Raw genomic sequence first — 27,241 nt, 5'->3', positions numbered from 1 at the left:
AAGATAATGAGAGTGAGTGTGGCCTGACCCTTCAGCATGACAAAGGGGTGGGGAGGGAAAAGCTGTTAGGCTTATGTGCTGCCACCTAGAGGGCACACGGCACTGTTGCAGACACTGCCACAGCTGACTGTCACAGTGCTAGTCCAGTTGTGCCCAAGCCTTGAAATATTTATTTCATTTGCTAACTAATTCCTTAAAGACAGGATCAGAGTTATACACAAGTTTACTGCCACAGACTACAGTGTGAATGGTGCCGTTGGGCTTGTACAAAAAGGAACACCTGCGTGAAAAGCTTCTTCAAAATGCAGATCGAAATGCAAACACAAATGGGAGAGAAAATACAGGGGTGCCTGGGTGGCTCAGTCAGTTGAGCGTCCGACTTCGGCTCAGGTCATGATCTCACGGCTTGTGGGTTCGAGCCCTGTGTCGGGCTCTGTGCTGACAGCTCGGAGCCTGGAGCCTGCTTCGGATTCTGTGTCTCCCTCTCTCTCTGCCCCTCCCCACTCATGCTTTGTCTCTCTCTCAGAAATAAATAAACATTAAAAAAATTAAAAAAGGAAAAAGAAAATACAGCTGTGCAGCCTGATGCAATATTTCCCTTCAAAAGTGGTTACCAGACTGGGTGAGAGAGGGTACAGAAAGGTGAAATGAAGTCTTAAGAGGTATTCGACAAATGACAGGATGGTGCTGCTATGTTGGGCCTCTTTGGTGGTTTATTTCATCCTGACATGGAAGTCTTGTGTGGGGGTTACAGATTACATAGATTATATGTAATAAAAAGCAACAGACTATGGAATGAGGACATTTTAACTGCACAGCACAGTGTTTCTAAATGACAAGCTAGGAAGTATGAAGCATCATTCCCTTCTGCCTTACTCAGAAACTATCTTTTTCCTTGTCCATACATATTGAACATAAATGATTTTTTTTTCTTTTTGTTGTAAATTGCTTGGCTAATCGAGAGGTAGCATAAGACTTCATAAATGTTTTGGTTTCAAGAGTTAGTGTAAGTGCAAGACCACTGGATATGTAGCAGACAACAACCTATGGAGCCATTCAGATTTGCAGCAAAACAAAAAAACACAAAAAATTTTGTTACTTGTTATAATTTCTACTGAATTGGTTAAAAACAGAAAATATTGATATTTAGTGTGGGAAATCTTGATAGATGTCAGTCTATGCCCGACGAGGCACATGTCCCAGTAACTGATTCTGTCCCAGTAACTGATTCTCAGAATTGTGTTAAATGCTCGTTTAACACCTGGCACAGAAAACAAGTGCTACACTCAAAATATTAACCTAAGAACATTCACTAGAGGAACCATGTCCAGGTATGTGTTCTGAATTAAGGAAACCCAAACCAACCAGAGGTCGGTAAGCACCCAGAAATAGTTAACACCCCAAATTGTGAAGAGCAAGGAGAAGGAAGCATTAACTGAAAAAACGGTCTATGGCCCCAGGAGGGCAGCAGGGGGAGGGGGGGAGGGTGTGCTGCAGCCCTTCCGGCACAGACACCACTCACACCCACCACTCACACCGAGGTCCAGGCAGGGGCGTGGGGTTAAGTGTTCCAACCTCTCTCCTCCCGCCTGCTGACTGAGTACCTCCCATGTTCAAACCTAAGCACAATCCCTGGTGAGGCCGTCCCTAGGGGACAGCCCCTGGGGGTGCAGAGCCGGGAAGGGGGGGGGGGATGTGGAGAACGAGCAGCACATACACACGTCCGTCACATGTGCCATTCTACTCTGTGGCTGCTACACACGCAAGTTGCCCTGAGCCCTGGGGAAGCAGGTTTCTGACTCAGAGGATGCAGTCTATTTAACTAGTTCTGAAGATTCACACTTAAGTGTTGTCGTTGAGATACACTTTACTTCTGAAGACATCATAACCCACAATACATTATTTGGCTTTAAGCAGTCAATTACCATTTTAAAAGACTCTTAAATGAGGAAAGAGATCTTTTATATTTACCCACATATTCACCACTTCCAGAGCTCCTCTTTTCTTCCTGTAGATCCTCATTTCCACCTAGGATTTTCTTGCCGCACCAAAACTTGCTTTAGTGTTTCCTGAAATAAGGTCTATAGATAAAGTCTCTTTCATTTTGTTTCTCTGAGAAACTTTTTTTTTTTTTTTGCTATCATTTTTGAAAGATGTTTTTGATGGGAAATAGACAAACGGCAGGTGGTGGGGGTTTTATGTAAAGTTGTCTGTCCCTCACTCCATTGTGTTCCAGCTCGAGTAGTTTCTGACCACAAGTGTGTGTGGTCCTCTGTTCTGTGCAAGTATCCTGTCTTTCTCCAGGTGCTTTACAACTGTTCTCTTTATCATTGGGTTTTATCCGTTTGACTATGATGTCCATCAGCAGGATTTTCTTCATGATCTTGAGGTTCTTTGAACTTCTTGAATATGTGGAGTTACATTTTTCATCATATGTGTAAAAATTTCATCTGTTATTTACTCAAATACTTTCTTAGGCCTCTCCTCTGCCCTGTCCTTCTAGGACTCCATGCGAATACACGTGCCTCGCTGTAACCAACTCCCTATTGTCTTTTCTTCGAGTCTCTTTTTTCCTGTGTCCATCAGTTGGACAGTTTTTATTTTCACTCAAGCTCATTGATCTTCTATGTCTAATCTGCTCTTAATTCCATCCAAAGTTGTTGTTTTGTTTTAATTTTCAGATATTGTTGTTTTCATCCTGAGAAGTTCCACTCAGGCTTTTAAAAATACATCTTCCAATTCATCTGTCACATTCCTGTTTTCCCGTACATCTATAAAAGCTATTTGAATATCCTTATTTAATGCCAACTGCTTCCATTTTTTCTGTATCTTTCTAGTGACTGATTTTTCTCCTGGTTACAAGTCATATTCTCATGGCTTCTGTGTATGCCAGCTATGTTTTTGGATGCCAGACATTGTGGGTCCAGACTAGCTTTCGATCTAGGATTAATTACTTCACTACTAAGATAATACTCTGCTGGGAATCCTACCTGATGCCCCATGTGTTAAAAGCCGTTGCCATTTCAGATGGTGGGAATTTTATTCCCAGCCCTACATTGATTTCTGGGAACTGTTTGGCGGACTGCTTTCCAGCACTTTTCCTGGACTCAGGAAATTTCTGGTCACACATGTGCAAATCAGTACTAAGCCAAAGACTAAGCGGACTCCTTGTAGATTTCTGCAGCCCTCTCTCTGGGAAGCTCCCTCCTCTCCAGTACAACTCCCTGCAAACTCTAGCTACTCTGGCCTCCCCAAATGCCAATTCAGCAATTCTCTTTGATTCAGCAAGACCACATTTGTTCCTTTCCCTGATCTGCAGCCTGGGAACTGCCACCAGGCACCAGGCTGGGCTCTTATGGGCTCACCTCACTCTCTACACCTTCTGCCAGGGATCACACACTTCCGCCTGTCATAGGTCTCGAAACCGTTATTTCATATACATTTTACAGTTTCTAGCTGTTCAAGGCAGGGGATTAATCTGGCCCTTGCCGCATCACCACAGCAGAAAGCATATCTTCACACTTAAAACACAGCTACCACTTAAAATTAACTACTTTTGTAACTTATATACAACACAACTCTATAGGACTATTTCGATAGAATCATGCTTACCAGAATTCTTCCAAACTATTAGGACTTCTCCTTCACACTGAAATCTCTAATTCAAGATGCTCAGTATTTCCTTTGCATATGTCTTCTCTAGTGCACCACGAATTATCCTTTCTTGACGAAACCCCCCACTCAATTTTTACAACGATTGAGTTTCTCCTCATGTTTAGGTCCTCTGATGAGAAGCTGTCACTCCTGACTACCAGGTTCTGCACTACTAGGATACTGATAAGACTTCCACACCAACAAGTCATTAACGTGTAATAAGCTGTGTGTTTCAGGAGAAGGCTCTTACGCTGTCTACGTAAAAATACCTCCCTCCTTTCTGAACTCTGCTGGGTGGGACCTGCATTCTCAGTGCACTGACAGGATTTCTCCTATCAGTCTGACAGATTTCCCATATTCACGGCACTCGTGCAGTTTCTAGATTACGTGAGTCCTCTGATGAGCCATGAGCTGTGACTTCCTGCTGAAGGCAGTCCCACACTCACTGCATCCATAGTATTTATCTCCTGTGTGAATTCTCTGATGCCTCATAAGGTGTGACTTTCTAGTGAAAGACTTCCCACATTCACTACATTTATAGGGTCTTTCTCCTGTGTGAATTCTCTGATGTATAATGAGCTGTGCCTTCTCAAAGAAAGCTTTCGCACACTCACTGCACCCATAGGTTTTCTCTCCTGTGTGATTTCTTTGATGCTTAATGAGCTGCACTTTCTGAACAAAGGCTTTCCCACATTCACTGCACTCGTAAGGTTTCTCCCCCGTATGAATTCTCTGGTGCCTTAGCAGCTGTGGCTTCCAGGCAAAAGCTTTCCTGCACTCGCTACATTCAAAGGGTTTTTCTCCAGTATGGGTTCTCTGATGATGAACGAGGCTTGACTTCTCGCTGAAGGTTTTCCCACAGTCCCTGCACTCATAGGGCTTCTCTCCTGTGTGCGTCCTCTGATGTGATATCAGGCTTGACTTCTGGGTGAAGGCTCTCCCACACTCACTGCACTCATAAGGCTTCTCTCCAGTGTGAGTTCTCTGATGCGTCAGGAGCTGGGACTTCCCAAAGAAGGTTTTTCCACATTCAACACATCCATAGGGTTTCTCCCCTAAATGGGTTTTTTGATGTCTGATTAGCTCTGACTTCTTAAAGAATGCTTCTTCACAGTCACTGCACTGATAGTTCTTCTCTCCTGTATGAGTTACTTGATGCTTCACGAGCTGGGGTTTTCGGACAAAGGCTTCGCCACACTCCCTGCATTCGTAGGGTTTCTCTCCTGTGTGGATCCTCTGATGCCTAATGAGGAGTGAGTTCCTGCTGAAGGCTTTGGTACACTCATTACATGCATACGGTTTCTTCCCCGTATGAGTCCTCTGATGAGTGATGAGCTGGGACTTCCAAAAGAAGGCTTTCCCACAATCACCACATTTATAGGGTTTCTCTCCTGTGTGTGTTCTCTGATGTGTAATGAGCTTTAATTTCTGGGAGAAAGCTTTCCCACAGTCACTGCAGCCATATGGTTTCTCGACAGTATGCGTCCTCTGATGTCTTTTAAGCTGTGACTTCCTGCTGAAAGCTTTCCCACATTCGCTGCATCCGTAGGGCTTCTCTCCCGTATGAGTTCTCTGATGTAAAATGAGTAATGACTTCCTACTGAAAGCCTTCTGACACTCACCACACCCATATGGTTTTTCTCCTGAATGAGTCCTTTGATGAATAGTGAGCAATGACTTCTGTGAGAAGGCTTTTCCACATTCACTGCATCCATAGGGCTTCTCTCCTGTATGAGTCCTCTGATGTATAATAAGCTGTGACTTCTTATTAAAAACTCTGCCACACTCCATGCATAAATAGACTCCAGTATGTGTAATATGGTCTGCAATGAGCCACGACTCTCTACTGCTGGCCTTTCTACATGTATTGCAATCACAGTATTTTATTCCACCATGGGTTCTATCAGGTTTGATGTAGAATAAAAATTTCTTACTGAGCTCATCAAGTTTCTTTCTTCCAAGGTTATTTTTTGAAATAAGAAACTCAAAACGATGTTTCAAATGTTTTTCACCTGTGCCACATTTATGGGGTCTCATTGCTAAATGAACAAAGTTAATGCTTGAATGAAATATTTTCCTAAAAACATCACATTCATCGCCTCTCTCCATACTTCTAAGCTCGTCTTGATTATCCTGGTGCCACATTTTGAGATTGTTATCTAGCCAGACTTCTTCTAAAAAGGAAAAAAATGAATCACACTGTGTAAATCCCCCAATGATTATGCTTATTGAACAAAACTTCTGAAATGGAGCCTAGGATTCCAGTTTAAAAAAAAAAAAGAAAAAATCTCCCAAATACAATCTCTCCTTATGGGACATGAAAAATGTTCACACACACTGTATGTTAACAAACTGGAATTTAAACATGAGAAACAGTAGGTTCCTGCACTAGCGTTACATTTAAAGAACATTCTCATTCAAGACCATCACCTGAATCACTGATATCACTAACATCACCATCACTGAAACTATCTCTTGGGGTTATCAAAGAGTTCTCCAGAGCTCAGCATCAACACTTTTATTTAGGATTTTTGACATTTTAACTGAATGTATATAATCTACGTAATGAATCTACATGTAATCCTATCAATGAAAATTATTCCAAACCACAAGAATTCTTTTAACATTAGGACAGGCTTTTTTTCACCAAGTACAATTGTTTGTGATTTCTACAACACGACCATTTATTGGATTATTTTTAAATGAATGTTTGTTTGCTTTATGATATCATTTATTAGCAATGGTGAGGTAATATTCCCAATATACCCTGGAAGATAAAAGATCTGCCAAGACTTCAAATACAAGGCAGCTACTTCTCTTCTGCAGGATTTTTTGGAGGGAAGGGGGTTGGGGAGGTAGAGCCTAATCTAATCCTCAGACATATCAGAATGTCCGAACAAGGACCAACTAGAGCTGCTGGTGTGGAGAATAAAAGGATTCAGTGTTTTGAGGTTGAGTGAGTGGACGTATTAATACTATTCACTGAGTGGCTCAGTCGATTAAACGTCCCAACTTCAGCTCAGGTCATGATCTCACAGTCTGTGGGTTCGAGCCCTGTGTCAGGCTCTGTGCTAATGGCTCGGAGCCTGGCGCCTGCTTGGGATTCTGTGTCTCCCTCTCTCTCTGCCCCTCCCCCACTCACACTGTCTCTTTCTCTCAAAAATAAACAAACATTAAAAAAAAAAAAGAAAGAGTAGGGACACCTGGGTGGCTCAGTTGGTTAAGCGTCCGACTTCGGCTCGGGCCATGATCTTGCGGTTTGTGGGTTCGAGCTGTGTCGGGTTCTGTGCTGACAGCTGGGAGCCTGAAGCCTGCTTCGGATTCTGTATCTCCCTCTCTCTCTGCCCCTCCCCCACTCATGCTCTGTCTCTCTCTCTCTCTCTCAAAAATAAATAAACTTTACCCCTTTGCTTAAAAACCCTTTGGTAAATACAAGCTTTCATCCTGACACACGTGCCCTTGCATGTCCTGGTCTCTTCCAACCTCTCTGACTTCCGCTCACAGGCTCTTCCTCACTACTGCTCAGCCACAGTGAATGCCTTCCCATCCCTTCCATCCCAAAGGCCTTTTCTGCCTTAGGACCTTTTCATTTGCTGTTTTATTTGACACGGTTTTCCCAGCTTTCAGCAAGCCTGGCTCATTTAAGCGTAAACATCATTTCAAGAGCATACTAACGATACCCTGTTTATTTCCTTCCTGGCTCTCACCAAACAGGTAATCACCTTACTTCTGTGTCCCCCACGGGAATGTAAACCCTGGGGGCAGGGAAAAGGCTTGTATTTTTCACTGCTGTATCCCCACGACACAGCACACAGCAAGTGCTCAACGCACACAGGATCAGTACTGTTCACTCATAACTGGACTTCTTTTTTATTTATTTATTTATTTTTTAACATTTATTTATTTTTGAGACAGAGAGAGACAGAGCATGAACGGGGGAGGGTCAGAGAGAGAGGGAGACACAGAATCCGAAACAGGCTCCAGGCTCGGAGCGGTCAGCACAGAGCCCGATGCGGGGCTCGAACTCACGGACTGCAAGATCATGACCTGAGCTGAAGTCAGACGCTTAACCGACTGAGCCACCCAGGCGCCCCATAGCTGGACTTCTAAAGCAGTGCCCTTCCGTGCCATTAATCTTGATCATTAACTTTGCATTTTAATACAAATGCTTCGTGTTTGATACTGAACTATTGAATAAATACAATTTTGCATTTTCTTCTATATTAAAATTCTCTGGTCCTGTGAAGCTATTTCATGGCTACTTCTCTCAATTCCTCTCATTCTTCATAACAGCAGCTGTTCTAAACTAGTAGATGAACATAAAATCTATCTTCACAGGTGGTGGTTTCTAAGCTACACATAACCAGACCTAATAATCCATGTGAAGGGTACCCAGAGATCCATAATTTGAAATATTTCTTAAGGGGAGCAGAGACACTTGCTTAGATGAAAACCTTTGCACTAAAGAAATATTTGATAAACAAGAAAGGTCCTGCCTTACCTGGCCCCATAACAGTCAATTAATGAAACATTTAATCAGTACACACCATAAATCCTACAGACAACAGAGAAGAATACGTTATTTGCCATCTTTCTACGTGGGGAAAAAAACCTGTAAGATCTAATTGTTTAAAAATTCCAGATAACGTCTGACCAGGGCCAAGATTCCTACAATACAATACTAAGTGGGCAGAGACTTCAGAAAGGCTGGGAGTCTACAGTCTCTGGAGGTAAAAAAGGGGCCATCTGAAGAGAGGGACACTGTCTACGTGAGGAAAAGGTATGATAATCAATGGCCCACGTGCAGAGAAAAATGTATGAAATGCGTGGAGGAAGAAACTAGTTCTAATGCAGCTGACCCTGACTTCTGGGCCAAGAAAATACAAACCAAAACTGAATAAAACGCTGCTATACCATGAGTTCTTCAATATAAATGTAGTTAAAAGATCACATGGCACATGGGGGTCTTGAGCCCAGCAGACGATGGGTTGAACGAGGAGCTTGGAGAAGACGAACATCAAAGGCACCAAAAAGCACCACGGAGCTGACCGCACAGGGTCAGTCTGCACAGAACGGGGAAAGAGGCAGAGCCCCCTGAGCAGGTTCACAGTGTTAGCTTTTCATTCTGTACCCTTAGATTCACTGTCTGCTCTCTCTGGGTTTAAAACAGAAATCTGACCAATTAGAGGGACAAATTAGAGGGACCGACTCAGTGTTCCTTTAACAGGAAAAATTTATGAATTCCTAAGGAGTTGTGAGTGAAGAAGCCTAGCCCTGCAGGCTAGAAGTGCGGGAGAGAAGGGAAAGGAGACCGAGGAGCTGGGAAGAAGAGCCCGGCCCAAAAGCAAGGCCCTAAGTGCCAGCCCCCAACTTATGCTGCTGTATAGGAAAGGGGGTACGTGCCGCTATCAGCTCTGTGCAAAAAGGACACATCCTGATGTGGAGACCGGGACAGAGAGCACATGAAAACCCAGAAGGAACTCAGGGCACCAGTCCTGAGCCAACTCGAAAGATTTGGGAATTTCAACCAGTTTTGTAAGTAACGTTTCAAACTAACTTTTCGAAACATCATAACCTGACATCAAAAACCTTCTTACACTTTCGCTGTCTGTCACACACCTGATTACCTCTCACCTGAAAAGTTCGGACTTAGACCTTCATCTGTTACCCACGGCTCTTCCTGCTCCAGCTTGAAGATCCCATGAGGCTGGATAATTTGATAACCTGTTAATTAGAAAAACAGACAACTTGGACCCAACTGCTTGGGCTGACGGACTCTTAAACACGAAGAATATTTACCACGAAGGCTAGAAAATAAACCAAGTGAACCAAAACCTTGTGATTGCGTATCAAGTGATCCTTGAAACCTGTAACTCAAATCCAACATTAGTAAACATCTTCCAGGTGCCGCAGTTACTAGACTCACGCTGCTTCCACAAGAACACTCTTACCCAAGAACACTAGGTTGCTATAGTTCTCCAGCATCACGTCTCTGTACAAGTTCTTCTGCGTAGGATTAAGTAGCCGCCACTCCTCCAACGTGAAGTCCACAGCCACATCCTCAAATGAGATCTAGAAAAGCGGATTTGCTGTTAAACCTGAATGGGCTCCATGCAGAATACATGCTTTCTTCTCCACGGTGCCAGGCAGCCGCAGGGACCCCTAGCTCCCGGTCCTGGTGCATGTGTGTCACACTGCCCTCCTGAGTGTGGGCTGCACTTACGGGCTCACCTCCGCTGAACACAATAATGATGGGATGTCACTGCTGAGATCAGGTCACAAAAGAAGGTCACTTCCATCTGGGGAACCCTCCTTGCTCTCAGGGGGAATCCAGCTGCCATGCCTTGAGGCAGGCCTGTGGAGAAGCCCATGTGGCCAGGCACTGAGGCCTGCCCACTTCCACGTGAATGAGCTTGGAAGGGGAGTACCTCCCTGTTGCACCCTGAAAGGACCTCAGCCCTTCCTAACCTCTTGAGCACAGACTTGTAGGAGACCCCGACTGGGAACCAAATGTGAGCGCAGCTGGAAAATTTCTAACCCAGAGAAACTGTGAGATAAATGTTGATGTTATTAGCCACGGAGGTTGTGGTAACTTGTTACACGGCAATCGAGAACTAACATAATATCCTAACCGTGCACTATACTTTGAGAGAGAGACAAAATGTTAAAATATTTATCATTATGAATTTACTTGTCTATCCATCCATCGATCCATTACAAAAGAATTTGGAACAGGTTGTATTTAAAGTCACCGTGCTTCTCAAAGAAGGTACCACTGGGTATTTGGGAACAATTCTTAGCTGAGGCCCACGCAGTGTAAGACCCTCAGCATGCCTGGCCTCTACGTGCAAAATGACAGTAATGTTTTTTGGTTACTGTCAAAACCCAAACCAAACCTACGTATTTATTATTATCATTATTTTAATATTTATTTATCTTGAGAGAGAGAGACAGAGCATGAGCAGGGCAGGGGCAGAGAGAGAGGGAGACTCAGAATCCGAAGCAGGCTCCAGGCTCCGAGCTGTCAGCACAGAGCCTGACATGGGTCTTGAACCCACCAACCGTGAGATCGTGACCTGAGCTGAAGTCAGACGTAAATCCACCGAGCCAGCTAGGTGTCCCCCCGCCCCCCGCATTATCTACATATTTAAAACACTCTTCTCCCTCCAGGTGGTTTTGCACCCAAGTAGTAACAATTAACTGGCTCCTTCACATATCTTCTTGAACACATGTTTTGAGCATTAAGGCTCCCCAAACCGGAAAAAGTGTTAGAAATATAAATATGAGTAGAACAAAAACCATGTTCTTAAATACTTTTTGGTCTTTTCAGGCCAGGAAATAAGGTGTTACAAAGGTCATGAAACAAGTAGTTACAGGGTTTTGGGACAAAAGGCAAAGGAACTACAATAACAAAAACGAGATGTGGAAGAACAACAATGTTGCAGGATTCACGTTATCTGAGTTTAAGACTTCCCATAATGCCCCAATGATGAAGACAATGGTAGTATTAGACAAAAGTTGAATGAACCAGAACAGACAGCCTAAAAATAGACCCCCCTAAACATGCTCGGTTCATTTTTTACAAAATGAATGCCATGAAGAAAGGAGTTTTTTCTTTTTTTTTTTTTTTTAATTTTTTTAAATTTTTTTATTTTTTTTTTTCAACGTTTATTTATTTTTGGGACAGAGAGAGACAGAGCACGAACGGGGGAGGGGCAGAGAGAGAGGGAGACACAGAATCGGAAACAGGCTCCAGGCTCCGAGCCATCAGCCCAGAGCCTGACGCGGGGCTCGAACCCACGGACCGCGAGATCGTGACCTGGCTGAAGTCGGACGCTTAACCGACTGCACCACCCAGGCGCCCCAGAAAGGAGTTTTTTCAACAAATGATGCTAGAACCCATAAGCAAAAGAATAAACCTCAACACATACCTCATACCATATAAAAATGAATTCAAAATGGATCACAGGCCTAAATGGGGGGGAAAAATCATAAAGCTCTAGGAAAAAACCCGTGTGATCTTGGGTTTGGCAATGAGATTAAAATAAGAATGGGGGGGACGGGGAGGGACACCTGGGTGGCTCAGTCAGTTAACTGTCCAACTTTGGCTCATATCATGATCTCACAGTCCATGAGTTTGAGTCCTACGTAAGGCTCTGTGCTGACAGTTCAGAGCCTGGAGCCTGCTTCAGATTCTGTGTCTCCCTCTCTCTCTGCCCCTCCCTTGCTCGTGCTCTGTCTCTCTCTCTGTCACTCAAAAATAAATAAACATTAAAAAAAAAATTTTTTTTTTCAGTTTATTTTGAGAGAGAAAGAGCATGTGAGCCGGGTAGGGACAGAGAGAGAATCCCAAGCAGACTCTGCACTGTCAGAGCAGAGCCCAATGTGGAGCTCAATCTCACAAAGCACAAGATCATGACCTGAGCCAAAACCAAGAGCTGGACACTTAACCTACTGAGCCACCCAGGCGCTCCTTGGCAATGAGATTTTAGGTACAACACTGAATGCATGGTCAACTTAAGAAAAAAATCAACGAAATGGACTTTTTCAAAATTGAAATTTTTTCCTATATAAAACACGCTGTTAAGAAAAGACAAGGCACGGACTATGACAAAATATTTGAAAATCACTTATCTGACAGAGCGCGTGTATTCAGAATAAATAATTCGTGAAACTCAACAATAAGAAGATACAATTAAAGAATGGGTGTCTCTTGAAACAAGAGAAATAAAAGCAAAAACGAACTACTGGGACCTCATCAAGATAAAAAACCTTCTGCACAGCAAAGGAAACCATCAACAAAGGTAAAAGGCAACCAGCAGAATAGGAGAAGATATTTGCAAATGACATATCTAATAAATGGTTAGTATCCAAAATATATAAAGAACTGATACAATGCAACACCCCCCAAAATGTAATCCAATTAAAAATGGGCAATAGATATAAACAGACATTTTCCCAAAGACATGTGGATGGCCAACACAGGAAAAGATGCTCAACATCACTCATCACCAGGGAAATGCAATCAGGGAATGGCTAAAATTAACAACACAAGAAACAACAGGTGTAGGCAAGGGTGCAGCGAAAAGGGAACCCTCTTACACTGCTGGTGGGAATGCCAACTGGTACAGACCCTGTGGAAAATAGTATGGAGGTTCCTCGAGAAGTTAAAAATAGAGCTACCCTACAATCCAGTAATTGCACTACTGGGTATCTACCCAAAAAATACAAAAACACGAATTCAAAGGGATACATGCACCCCGTTTATAGCAGCATTATCTACACTAGCCAAGATGTGGAAGCAGCCCAAGTGTCCGTCAGCAGATGAAAAGATACAGAAGACGTGGTATACGTACAATGGAATATTATTCAGCCATGCAAAAGAATGAAATCTTTCCACTTGCAACAATGTGGATAAAGCTAAGTAAGTTAAGTCAGAGAAAGATAAATACCGTCTGATTTCACTCATATGTGGATTTTAAGAAACAAAACAAACGAGCAAAGGAAAGAGAAAGAGAGAGATAGAGAGAAAGGCAAACCAAGAAACACTGTTAACTGTAGAGAACACAGTGATGGTCACCAGAGGGGAGGTGGGAGGGGGGCATGGGGGAAACAGGTGATGGGGATTAAAAGCACACCCATGATGAGCGCCAGGTGACATATGGGACAGTTGAATCACTGTATCGTACACCTGAAATGAATCTAACACTCTGTTAACTATACTGAAATTAAAATAAGAAACTTAAAAAAAAAAACAACTCTTATTTAAAAAAAAGTCAGCTAACCAAAAAATAGACAAAAGATCTTAACAAGCACTTAACTGAAGAAGATGTACAGATAAAAAATAAACATATGAAAACATGTTCAACATCATTTGTCAATAGGGAAATACAAATTAAAACTATAATGGGACACTACATACCGATTAGAATTGCTAAAAACAAAACAAAAACAAAAACAAACAAAAACAAAAACAAAAACAAAACACCCCACACAAAAAGTGACAAATGCCAGTGAGGATGCAGGGCAACAGCTCTCCTGCCGTGAAGTTGGGAACGCCAAAAGGGCAGTGACTCTGGAAGATGTTTTGGGGTTGAACAGAGACTTACTACTCCCAGGTACGTGCCCAAGGACACTCAAAACTTCTGCTCACCTCAAGATTTACTTTCAAATCTGTATGCACATGAACACAATTGCTAAAATCTGGAAGGAACCAAGCAGCCCTTCAGAAGTGAAAGGGTAAGCAAACTGGCAGGTTCGTACAAGGGGGTGCGACCCAGGGACCGCACTCAGCAGGAAAAGGAGCCAACTACTGATTCAAACAAGGGCGATGAATCTTGAAGACACAAGTGAAAAAAGGCAGTAGCAAAAGGTTATACACTAATGAGTCCATTCTAGGACATTCTGGAAAAGGCAAAACTGCAGTGACAGAGAACAGATGAGTTGCTGCTGGGGTTAGGGACGCATGGAGGTGAGACGGGGAACTTCTGTGGAGGCTGGAGCTGTTCTAAATCCTGACTAGGGTGCTGGTCATGTTAATTTACAGCCCTCCCATGGGCCAAGACATCTGGATACGCTCCCGGTGAGCTTGTCGTTACCCGTGTGGATGCTCAGGAGCAAGGCCCCCACACTCACCGACAGACGTGCCCCGTCAACCCAACGTGGAGACCAAACCTGCCTCCACCACAAAACCCTCGAGTATGTGACTGATTGCCACCAGGACCCAGAAGACGCTGGCCCGTGGAGACTCAGATTCCGTCCTCAGTGGGGCCTGTGCACGTGCCGCCCGGGCCATCAGAAGAGGCTGAAACGGCCTGGACGTCACGTCTGGCCTTCCACACGCTGGCCGTGGCTAGAAACTGCCCAGACACAAGTTCCTGTGCCGAGGGCCACGACACTGACAGGTAGCTCTCATCGGGCCCTCTGTCCCGGCCAGAGGGTTTCACTGGACTCTGACTGCAGCTGACACCCTCTTCAAGTTTGGTTTAGCGTCCCCATGGGCTCCACTGACTTGGACCGCACTATCCAGGCACTACAAGACCACATTTGTTCCTTTCTGCAGTTCCCTCGATTCACTGCATCTGAGAACGGCCCCAGATGAGCCATGCAGTTGTCTCAGTGGACACTTAAGGACAGACTTATGTGACTGACGGGAGGGGTCAAGATAGCCCCAGCCCAGATCACACAGCTCAAATGGGCATCCCGGGGCCTCAGTGCAGTAAGTCCCCAAAGGACACTTCTCTTTGCTGCCATGTGAAGACCAGGCTGTCCTCACAGACACACCCATCTTCCACAGTTACTGAGACCTCAGGCTCCATGGGGGGGACAGCAAAAGGCTTCCATCCCCTATGACCTCTTCCTGAAGATTTGACGAATGTGAGATTATATAAAACTGTTTTAAAATCTTTTGAAAATTCTGGAGGTTTTGTTAGCTGATTCTTAAACATGATGCATCTTTCCAGTTAAATTAGATAAAAATATCTGTACCTCTTACATACACCCTTTCCAGACAAAGCGTCTGGACGAAAACAGATGAGCTTTTAAAAAGTTGTGGGAGTGCCTGGGTGGCTCAGACTTCAGCTTAGGTCAGGATCTCATGATCATGGGATCAAGTCCCAGCATTGGGCTCTGCATTGAGTGTGGAGCCTGCTTGGGATTTGCTCTCCCTTTCTCTCTCTCTCTGCTCTCTGTCACTCTCCCCTGCTTGTGCATGCTCTCTCTCTAGAATAAAAATTAAAAATAGTTTAAAATAAATAAAGTTTTGATTACTAAATGGGGTACACTGATACAACAGAAAAACAAAAACAAAATCAACCTAGCACCCGGGGAAGCATGGGGGTAGAGAAATACATGAATGATGTTTGTTCTCTGGACTTGCTCCTAAAAGCTTCCCCCTCCTCCTGGAAAAAACAAAAAGCAAAAGACACACCTCCCAGTGCTGCCTCTCCAAGCTCGTGCGAATTCTCTGGATTTAGACTGACTGCTGAGCCAACACAGATGCCTTCCCGACAGGGCTGACTGGAGACAGCAGACGGCAGCCTCAGTTCCTGTACTTTCCAGGAAGAGCATCCCCAGAAGTTGCCCACATCTAACAGAGTGGACTAATAAACTGGGGTCGTGGACACAGCGATTTGGAAGTAAATGCCCCAAGCCCTTCCTCTAAAGCCAAGGACTAAACTATATTATTCAGACTTGACTAGAAACCCAGGGCAGGGGCGCCTGGGTGGCGCAGTCGGTTGGGCGTCCGACTTCAGCCAGGTCACGATCTCGCGCTCTGTGAGTTCGAGCCCCGCGTCAGGCTCTGGGCTGATGGCTCAGAGCCTGGAGCCTGTTTCCGATTCTGTGTCTCCCTCTCTCTCTGCCCCTCCCCCGTTCATGCTCTGTCTCTCTCTGTCCCAAAAATAAATAAATGTTGAAAAAAAAAAAATTAAAAAAAAAAAAAAAAAGAAACCCAGGGCAGAAGGGCCCACAGTGGAAAGCCACACTGGGGGCCGGCCCTGCTTGAGGTACCCTCCGTAAATCCTTTGTTTCCAGAAAAACCACACGTGTCCTCTAGGGTTGCACTTCTGACCTGTGTACCCCAACCTTCGTGACACTCTCCATTTCTTGAGTCAAGAAAGTAAAAAGAACTAAAGGCAGATACACCCACGCCCAGCTTTTGCCAACAGAAGCAAAGATATTTCTATCCAAAATGTACCAAAATTCCAACTGAGAGAATATGGGGACCATCTGAAAGTTTTGTAGTGGTCAATTCTGCCGATGATTTAGGTTTCTTTCCTAAAACTGGAACACAGGTAAGATGGGTATCAGGGCCCATTGTTTCAGTCCTGAAACAAACTCTGTTCTGAGCTTTCCTTCAAATTTGTGCCCTTAGCTCACACTGAGGAACTCTGTAATTTCTTAGCACTGCGAAATATGTTTATTATAGGGCTGCTATTTAGGACTGTGTCCACTCTCTCATCCCCATCAATAGCTGTCCAAATATTTTGGGCTCTGCATCATCAGCAAGGTTTGCTTCTACTGAGTAACTAGTCTGCTTTTCGTCAGAGGAGACCACGTAACTATTCCCGCTTCCCTTCCTGTCTCCACTTCTGGGAACATCTGAGGACAGCGGGCAGCTCACCTTCTTGTACATCCTGCTTCAACTTTAAGACTTTTGTATGATTCCACAATCCACTTCGTTCTTCTCTGACATCTTCTTTCCCAAGTTTGTATTTTCTGATTATGACTCAAATGTATTTAGAGCTTTCCTGCAAACCTCTCATGTCTACATATAAAAACTGCCAGATAATAAACAAGTAACTCACCTGTGACTTGATCATTTTCAGCTGCTTGGAAAATCTGCTCTGTTCTGATGCTCTGGAGAGAGGCCTCTGGTCAAATGTCTGTACACTGAGAATGCACCCCTAGTCCTGAGGCCTCTTCTTTTTTATCTCACATGAGTTATCTTGTTCCTCAGAGCCATGCCCTGGAGATGCAGTGGAATTTCATTTTAGATGATGTCACTGATTCGGGACCCTATCTAGGATCTCTCTTCCTGACAACGCCCATCGGGTTTAGTGGGTAAGAAACAGGGCGGGAGTCTCGGCTGGGCCAGACTGCATCTGGGCCGGGTCTGCGCCACACAGCACACTTGCAGCCCTGGCCCGCACCGAGAACGCCACGTGAAAGCCACGTGTCTCACTGGTTCGGCCAAACATCCCCAGAGGAGCGTCACCCCACCAAATGCTCTGCAGAGGTCAACAAAGTTCAGGAACATAAGCTTGGCTCGTTCACTCTGCAGCAGTATTTCCTGGGGACACAGGTGCTACAGAGTAAAATGCAACTTATCTCTAGGCAGGATGGTAAAGGGAAAATGGCTGTTAGACCAAGATGGTGAAGCAGCCTGGGGTGCTGGCTTTCTACTCCAAAACCAGCCCTGCAGTGAAAAGAAAGCCTAGATCAGAGAAACTAACAGAAACAGTAAGAAGAGAGGCCCTGGGGGAAGACTAAGGCTCCCGTGTGGGTCTGAGGCGGGGCGGGGGGGAGCCACATCCACGACAGCGAGGAGAGGCGTGAGGAACCTTCCCCGTGGTGTCTCTCGGTACGCGCCGGGACAAAACCGCCTGCCCTTTCCCTCAGAAGCCAGCAGGGACAGCCCGGGCCACACTTCCAAGATCAAAATCCCTGCAGAGTGAAGGGGCCGCAGAGATGACAAGGGCTGCCCTTCGTCACCTCCCACAGCCCTCTGTACAAGGACGCTGTCCACACCTGCTGCTCAGGGTCTCCGACCCTTGACGGCAGGAGATGCTTGAGGGGGTGGTGGGACAGCACTGTGTGTTCTGCAGGGTCCACGTTGTCGGCCCTGGCGCCCCTCCCCTCCCCTCCCCTCCCCTTCAAAGGTGCAGCCTCAGCCCTCCCCTAGTGCAAATTACCCAGAGTGCAGGAGAGCAGCTAACATTCTAGAGGAATATGCATGAGCTCAGAGGCCAGTAAAGGCAAATACTAAAACTAAGAAAAAAATATTAATTCTCCCTCATGCAAAAAAAGGGAAAAAGACTCCCCTGACTCCTCTTCACAAAGTATTTACTTTCGAAAACCCACAACCGTACATTCTCTGTTCCTTTGAGGTACGTATAAATCTCTTCTAAAGCTAAATAAGCTTCGTCCAGCTTCCCACCCCAAAACATCTTTCTTAAGGACCTAGGAGCTATCTCTTTGAAATCATCGGGAAGATACACCCCTATTTCCCAATCTCAGGAAGGGCAGGGGCCTGGCCAAGTGCCTGACTTTGGCAGCTGATGTCCTGCTGCAGTCCTGTCACCAACACAGAGGTCTATCTTCCCTTTGGATAAAGGTGATTGGCTAACACAAACAGCCACCCCAAGTGCCAGGTAAGTAGCATGAACCATGTGCGACACATTATCATTTATCTTGAGACCACGTGGACATGGGTTCTTCCGGCCTGGCTGGAGAAAAGAGGGAGATTTCTTTCTGCCTTTGCAATCTCTTTAGCAGGTTGTCTGTGAAGCTCACTGCATTCCAGTTTAACTGCTTTTCTTTTTCTTCTGCTTTTGTGAGATTTGGGGGTTGGCAGATTTGGGTTTTAATTATTTCCCCAACAGACCAAATAACCAGATAACTGAGTACAACCACTATTTTAAAAGCTTTTTAAGAGATCATAAACCACCTAACAGATCTCTCAGGCAGAATTATTGGAACAAATGAACCAAGATTTCAGCTAAGTATAATAAACAAAAAATACTACATCTTGATGTGTACACATACTTACACTTTGAATTCCTCCACTGCTCATGGACCAGGTCACTTACATTCAACCAGATACAAGATCAGAGCTGGGGACTCCACAGCGTGAGGTCACAAAGAGATGTCATTTCCTTCCTAAGAATACACCTAAAAGGAAATGTTCAAAAATCACAGTACCCAGTAAACTTGGGGACAAGAGGGACAAATCCCACCTTTTGCAGCAGCCCTGCCAAGAGAGGTCTGTCTGGCACTTGTGGTCTCTACCTGTGGTCTAGGGTGTTTGCTGAGCACCTAAGCTCCCGGTGCTCCCAGCTTGGTCTCCACAGGCTGACAGGCTACTTAAGAAGACTGGACACGGTGGACTGGTCAGTGGGCACTTTTCCAGCAAATAAACGGAACAAAGAGATAATATAGTACCTGTGGAAGGTTTAGGGCAAGAGCTCTTTATTTAAAGGCACTGTTCTATTAAAGAATAGGTGAGGGTGTCTTCAATGTCCCAATGGACATAGAGACAAATCTGCTGCAAATGAAGATAGGAAGTTATGCTTGGATGTTAGCGAACTGCCAGGTTTTGCCCCAGGGCAACTAACAAGAGTGGGGCCAGACCAGCCCCCCCCCCCCGAGGCAGTTACTACCCACCCCAAGTTGGGCCAAGGGCTGGAAACAGACGAGACAAAGCTGCTCTCATCACCAGATGCTGCTTGGTCAGCAAAGCCCATGCCCTGTGCAGACAGTGAGCAGGCAGGAGAAAAGAAACATCTGAACACATCTTAGCCTTGACCTGACCCTGTACATCAGCTTCTGACATCATCTCCTGAGGGCCTTGAAAGTCTCCCACCTTATGATGAAGAGAATGGAGGGACGACTTGGGCCAGCAAGTGGAGACATCAACAATATAAGGAGGTTCCCTTATATTGAGGTTCCCACATCAACAACATAAGGAGGATCTTGTGGGGCAGTCAAGAAAGAATCGAAAGACAGGCTGGATTTTGAATATTGACCCAAAACAGTGGTAGAGGGCAGAGCAAGGGCATCCAGAGCAGGAAAAATTCCTAAAAGTGGGAAGGGAGAAGAATGACTGGGGTTTTACCCACTTGTGGCGTATATACATAAAAGTCAGATCCCCCCAGGGAAACTGGACTCTGTTTAGTCCAGTGTGAAGAGTGTAGGGCTGGAGGGCAAATCTCTGAGAAAAGGTTCTAGGAGAGCAGAGAGCAATATTCAAAGGTGAAATGCCTCTTTCCAAGATGCCCAGGGAGCTCTCCTGGACACAGTTAGGGGTCTCAACAGTCTGGGAAGCCCTGAGTGAAAAAAGAGAGTTGTTGCCATCCGAACCTGGGGTCCCTGAGATCAAAGGCCCACGTGCCCCAGGAGCTTCTGTTTAGCTTGGACCCCTTTGGGGTTGATGCACGGATCTTCTCTCACCTCTGGAAAAGGGAATGTGCCGACTATACTAACATCCCAAACTGCCACTCTCGTTTCCTCCTTCAGGATCCCGACATACTCCTGCACCCCGCCCTCACACGCACATGTACATTCAGCACTCTCATGTACACACATACTCACACACACATGCACAGTCTTGTTTACGGGCCAGGAGAGCAGCAGTTTGCTGAATGCCGCTCACAACCAGGCCCTGTTCTGAACACATGGGAGAGACGACTTAAGGTCCCAAGACAGACAGGGTCCCTGTCCTCTAAGAAATGCATTCTAAGATGGAAAACAAGTAAATAAAGTAACGTCAGACTAAAAGAGTGCTCACAGGAAATTTTAAATGTGACAGAGGAAGGGGTGGGTGGAGGGTGCTCCTTCCCACGGCCAGAAAAGGCATCCTGGAAATGACTTTTAGCTGAGTCCTGAACAGAGGATGGAACCCACTGTGGACGCCTGTGGGAAGAGCATCAGGGAACACCACACTCAAACGGCTGGAGCTAGAGAGAGCTGAAGGCGGTTCGGGGATAGAGGAGGGCAATGAGGCTGAACCAGCTGAAAACGTTTAAGTGAGGAAATATTTCAGTAAAAGGAGCCGTCACTGACCAACAAAGTGATGTGTTGGGTGAGAAGGACCAAAGAACAAAAGAGAATATGGTCATTTAACAGAAGTCACTCTGTGAGAGTCTTGCCTGAGCCAACGCATGGTCAGCACTCATTGAGACTACCCACACCCACAAACACAACCACACAGGCCCATAATCACCAAAGATGGCCTCAATCACACACGAGGTCCAACAGACCTTGCATGACTGAACCCCCAGCCACCCCACCCCACGGACCAACCTTTAGCATTCACAAGGCTCCCAGTTCCCCACCCACCCACCTGAGAGTTCTCCAGCCCCCATTTCACTGAACACAACAGGGACCTCACAAATTTCAGACCACACAACCACTGAGCCCCATAAGCCCCACTCCCACTTATCCCACTAGCCCATCATCCCACTAGGACCCTCATTATTGATTCCACAGGCCGGCCCTCCAGGACCTTCAATTACACATATGGTAGGTCTCCAGTGACTGCTCTACAAAGCCCCCAATCACCAACCCCCAAGTGACAAAACCAACGCACAGAAGTGCATCAATCAATGGAATCCAAAGTCTCTCCACAGCCCCGCCCCCAATCAGATACCCTTAAGACCCTTTATTCCTGATCATTCCAGGCTCCCCCTCACTCAACCCCAAGCACCCCGCATGGTCATTCCTATAGGTCCCTTGACTGATTATGACGGCACAGCCCCTCATCACTCATTCCCACAGGCTTCTAAACACTAACGCCGAGAAACCCGTCACTGGCTCCCCTACACTCCCATCCAGTAATCTCAGCAGAGTCTATTCATTGACTAGGAATGGAGTCAGTGCAATCCTAAACACTGAGTCCCAAAGGACCCCTCCAGAATTCCAAGCCCTCCCTCCTTCAGTTGCCCATCCACTCACCTTAACAGTGCCCCAATCACCAGTTCTCACAGAACTGAACCCAGGGGATGCCCAATCCGTAATCATACGGGGACCCCAACCACTCACTTCCATGACACCCCACTTTCTAATCTACCCCACGCTCACCCACCATTCACTAGCACCCCTACAGATCCTCACAATCGTCACCTGAACGGGCCGCCGGCTCTGCCCTGCCCTAACACGCTACCTCCAATGACTCTAGTTACTACCCGCTCCCGTCTGCTCGCTCACAACCCCCACAGGCCACCCACCAACTCGTATCCAGACCTTGTCACTGACACGTAGTGCCCCAGTCCCTGACGCCTCAACCACAAAACCTCCCAAACCCAGGCACAGACCACTCAGCAGCACAGGCCACCCCGGTCCTCCCCCTCCATCGAAACAGCTACCGCTGAACTGCCAAACAATGTAAAGAAATACCTTATTCCATAATTACTGCAGGAGGCGGGGGCATACTACAATAGGGAGAACGCTGTGGCCCGAAGAGTTGCCAGCATCTACGCAGGGCAAAGACCTACGTGGTTCCTTCCACGGAAAGGGAGATACAAGGTCAGAAGAACCAGGAGCGTGGAAGGAAAGGGCAGGATGATCAGAGAGTAGATCAGAGGAGGGCAGTTCTCGGGAAGGAGGGGGCGCAAAGCAGCTCCAGTAGGGAGTGAATCAAAGTTCAGGGCCTGGGGCGGGGGTGGGGAGGCGGGGGAGAAGGAGGCTTAAGTCCCACGTCTCAGTAACAATCGTCTTCTCCTGACTGCTCAGTGGGGACGACAGTCCAGCTCATCGCTGGTGGGGCAAAGGATGGGAGTTTGGAGGACTGCTCTCCGGCCGCGTCATCGGCCAACAAGGGGGCACGTGTTACGCAGAACACATGCTTCCTGGAACAGGAGACGGGGGGGGGGGGGGGGGGGGGTGGAGACGTCTTAACCTTCCTGCTTCCCGGGAGCCCAACGCTCAGTACAATCCAGCACTGTCACAAACCAACAGGCCTTCCAGTCGAAGAAATCCTCGGGCCGCCAATTCTGAGCTCCCCCAAACAGACCTCCACGAAGATCTTATGGTTCATCCACACTGGGCCCACTTGCCGACCCGGAGGCATCTAAATCACTGACGAGCAGAGTCCTAATCACTCCGGAAAACCACCCTTCGGCCGCATCCCCGACGGCACACACACGCCGTCCAGCGTCTCCACACTGGGGCAGCTTCAGGGACTTCCTCTCTCCCGATCCCTGCCCCTCATGCCCAGAACTGCCAAGCCCACGAGTCTCGGCCTCCGCCCAAAGCCGCTCCCACTACGACTCGCGCCAAAGGGCCCCATCACCCACTTAATTCCCTCCGCCGGCTCCACAACCACTCGTCCGCCGCGAACCCCGGCTCACTGATTTATCAGACACTCCAAGCCCTTGACCCGCGAGCGCCCCACGAATTGGCCGGCTCCACCATCTCCCTCACAGCCTCCTCGTCACCCACCACCACAGGCGGCTCCGCCAGACCCCCAAATCTCCCTCCTGACACCCACAGTCGCCGCCCGCCACACCCGTCCCATCCCTACGCGCCCCCAGGCCCCTGAAGCTGCCCCAGAACCGCACCGCACCGCCCCCACGCCACGCCCCACCCGGACCGGAACCGGCGCCTGCGCTGCGTGGCCGGCCCCCACAACCTCCCCCCCCCGCCCCGCCCCGGGACCTCGTCGCACCCGGCTCCGGAGCCAGTTCGTGCGCGCGTCAGGGTTCACCGCGGGGCCCCCGCGGACATCAAGGCCGCCCCGGCCCCCGCAGCCTCGCCGCGTCGCCCGTACCCCCCACCTCAGGCTTCGGGCCGCTGCGCCGGGACTCACGCGGCCCACCTCGGAAGTGTGCGCGCAGAACTACGTTTCCCAGAGTGCCGCCCTCCCTAGAACTACATCTCCCAGACGGCTCTGCGGCGCACCTCCCGGGATTGGCAGGTCGGAGGTTTCCGAAGGACCTCCTCTCCCGCGCTGCCGGAGGGTTTCTGGGTCAGAAATGTCAGGCGGAGCCGCTCTCCTCAAAATAGGTCTGTGGGTGAACATAAATGTGTCACCAGGAGGAAACTTCTGTATCCTTTACATTTCTGATGCTAAAGCGAAGTCATTTACAAAGTCAGAGTAAGTGAAGCAGGTAAATTCTAGTGCATCCAACTCAGCACTGTCCAAAGTAATGAAAATAAATGAAATGAGGGCTTTAGGGAGAAAGAAACTTTAACTGTGGAAAGAGGAAGAAATTAACGAATATAAAATCAGAAGTTAGGGGCTCAGTCGGTTGAGCGTCCGACTTCGGCTCAGGTCATGATCTCACGGTTCGTGAGTTCGAGCCCGGTGGCGGGCTCTGTGCTGACAGCTCGGAGCCTGGAGATGCTTCAGATTCTGTGTCTCCCTCTCTCCCTGCCCCTCCCTCACTTGCACTCGGTCTCTATCTCTCTCAAAAATAAATAAACATTAAAAAAATTTTTTTGAAACAGAAGTTAAGGAATTAAAACAGCAAAAACTTGAAAAGCCACGTTTTTAAAATAAAATATAAAATCATACTAGAAATTTTTATCAAAAAATGGGGAGGAACAGCAAAAACAGCTGGTAAAGAGAAAATAGAAACAGCCATAAAAAACAAATTTAAGGGGCGCCTAGCTGGCTCAGTTGGAGGAGGGTGTCACTCTTGATCTTGGGGTCCTGAGTTCAAGCCCCACATTGGGTATAGAGATTATTTAAAATAAACTAGGCGCGTCTGGGTGGCTCAGTTGGTTAAGTTTCTGACTTCAGCTCAGGTCATGATCTCGTGGTTTATGGATTTGAGCCGCAAGTCATGCTCTGTTGAGACTCGGAGCCTGAAGCCTGCTTTGGATTTTGTGTCTTCCTCTCTCTTTGCCCCTCTCTCTCTCCCAAAAATAAAATTAAAAAAAAAATTAGAAAAAATTAAAAAATAAACTGAAAAAATTAAATACTTGTAAAAGAATATTTTACTCAATTCTCTGTAGTATGTTAATAAATTTGGAAACCAATGAAGTACATGTTTAAAGGAATAGTTAGGTAACTAACTTATTTTAAAATAATATCCATGTAGAACTAAAGCCAGTGTTAAAATGCTTTCAGCTCCCGGCTCAGATGTTTTAATGGGTGAATCTGAATCCTCCACACTATCAAAGGACATAGTTCTTGCCAATTTCCAGAAAAATCTAGATAGAAGGGAAGTTCTTTCTTAACACAAAGGTAGCAAAATACTTATGCCATAACGAGACAAAGGTTAAAAAAAAAACCAAAAAACTATAAAGCAATCTCAGTTCTGATATTTTTGTGAAAATTATGAAAAAATAGCAAATGAAATCAAGCAATATTAAAAATACATATCCGGGCACCTGGGTGGCTCAGTCAGTTGAGTGTCCAACTTGGCTCAGGTCATGATCTCGCGGCTCGTGAGTTCGAGCCCCACGTTGGGCTCTGCTGACAGCTCAGAGCCTGGAGCCTACTTTGGATTCTGTGTTTCCGTCTCTCTCTGCCTCTCCCCCCACTTGTGCTATGTCTCTCTCTATCAAAAATAAATAAAATGTTAAAAAAATACATATCACAACTAAGTAGAAGGCATTGCAGGACTTTATAAACTAATGTAATTAGTAATGTAATGTAATTATTAAAGATTAAAGGGGGAAACGTGCATCATCATCTCAATGGATACTGAAAAATCATTCAATGAAATTCAATCTGGAATGTGTATTTTTAAAGAATTTACTCATACAGGGGAGCCTGGGTGGCTCAGTCGGTTAAGCGTCCAACTCTTGATTTCAGCTCAGGTCGTGATTTCATGGTTCCTGAGTTCAAGCCCCGTTTGGGCTCTGCACTGACATTGCAGAGCGCGGTTGGGGTTCTCTCTCTGCCTCTCTCTCTCTCTCTCTCTCTCTCTCTCACAATAAGTAAACTTAGAAAAAAAAAGAACTGTGTTATAGCTACAGTTTTTTTCACATTTAAAATGCTCATAAAATTTCAAGTAAGAACTCTCAGATATGGGGATGCCTGTGTGGCTCAGTCACTTAAGTGTCTGCCCTCAGCTGAAGGGAGCTGCCTCACCCAAGAGTAACCTCCTTGGGGTCAGCCCATACCCAAAAACTGGTCAATATAAGGTTACAAAGTCCCCACCCCTTTACCTCAATTTTCTTCATCTCTGAACAACCAGTTTCAGAGATTCTGTGAAATTAGTTGAGGCCTCTGTTGTGAAAGCATCACTGTTCAACTTTACCCCTCTGTCCGGTCCTGCTTCCCTCATTCCCGCACGGTGGTCGTTCCTGAGAGCCGTCCCTAATACACCACCCGTTTATTATAGTCTGTTTCCCACAAAATTCAACCTACTGCATGTGTATACTTACTGTCCTAGCTAGCTTATAAATCTTAGAAAAATAAATTTGTCTCATTCTTTGCTGAGTCCCTTAAGGGAATAGACTTAGATTATAGATATTCTACAAGAGCACAGTAATAGGAAGATCTAGAAAAGCTAAGACTGAGAAGAAACTATTACGGGGGCGCCTGGCTGGCTCAGTCTGTGGAGCACGTGATTCTTGAAATCAGGCTTGTTGAGTTCAACCGTCATGTTGGGCGTGGAGCCTAGCCAAAAAGGAGGAGGAGGAGGAAAGAAAAGAAGAAGAAATGGTGATGTAAAAGACAATTCCAAAAATGAAGAAATAATTATTCTAGGGGTATTCCATATAAATTAACCAACCAATCCAATATCTAATAAGAGCCCATTGTTTCCAAATTTGGGAACAAAAACAAATAAGAGCACTTTTTAAAGTTTATTTATTTTGAGAGAGAGTGTGAGCAGGGGAGAGGCAGAGAAAGAAGGAGACGGAGCCACATTCTGTAAGCATTTATGGGAGAAACAAAGCAGCAATGACAGAAAATCTCACAATCTTGAGTAATTATAACAACACCAAAAAGGCAAATTAAAGTCTCACTAACCTGGTGAAAGAACAAGTAAATAAGCCAAAAAAAAAAAAAAGCAAAGGATATATTAAAAGTAAAGGCAAACAACCAGACAACACTGGCAAGAACTAAAAGATGGAAAGTAACGGACATCTAGAGAACACACTGTTAGAAAACCACAGGCCCCAAGTGGGGGCACTTGTAACACCTAACCTAATACAGTCCCAACTTCCTAGAAATGCAATCCTAATAGGTCAGCACCAATAAGATAATCTGTCACATAGCCCTTTTCATCCCCCAAAGGAAGAGGAGGTAATCCACACTAAACATCCTTTGTCCTCAAATGAAGGTGACCTTACCTAAAATAATCTTTTTTGTTTGTTTATGACCTCTTTGTCCTGCCTTTTAAAACCTTTTCCTTTCTGTAGCCATTTGAGGCTCCCCTCTACCTGTTAGATGGAATGTTGCCTGATTCAT

The 27,241-nt window shown here is 46.0% G+C and overlaps 1 protein-coding gene across 2 annotated transcripts; it reads right to left on the bottom strand.

Annotated features, from left to right (window-relative positions):
- Positions 1-499: 499 nt before the first annotated feature.
- ZNF605 (zinc finger protein 605) lies at positions 500-21,127 on the bottom strand. 2 transcript variants are annotated; one of them, XM_047101051.1, is made up of 5 exons: positions 18,926-21,122; positions 16,962-17,122; positions 9,606-9,726; positions 9,289-9,378; positions 500-5,828 (listed from the first exon to the last, which is right to left on the bottom strand). In XM_047101051.1, the coding sequence occupies exons 2-5, from the start codon at positions 16,974-16,976 to the stop codon at positions 4,033-4,035; spliced, it is 2,022 nt and encodes a 673-aa protein (XP_046957007.1). In that variant the 5' UTR covers positions 16,977-17,122; positions 18,926-21,122; the 3' UTR covers positions 500-4,032. The 2 variants fall into 2 exon arrangements, with proteins under 2 accessions (XP_046957007.1, XP_046957008.1); XM_047101052.1 differs by lacking the exon at positions 500-5,828 and adding an exon at positions 7,687-8,209 and having other exon boundaries at positions 18,926-21,127.
- Positions 21,128-27,241: the final 6,114 nt, after the last annotated feature.

The sequence above is a fragment of the Lynx rufus genome, unplaced genomic scaffold (assembly GCF_022079265.1).
Source record: "Lynx rufus isolate CCGP_SWC_20201006 ecotype Redwood Valley unplaced genomic scaffold, mLynRuf1.p SCAF_55, whole genome shotgun sequence".
NCBI classification, from domain to species: domain Eukaryota; kingdom Metazoa; phylum Chordata; class Mammalia; order Carnivora; family Felidae; genus Lynx; species Lynx rufus.
This window is presented reverse-complemented; position numbering and strand designations above follow the sequence as displayed.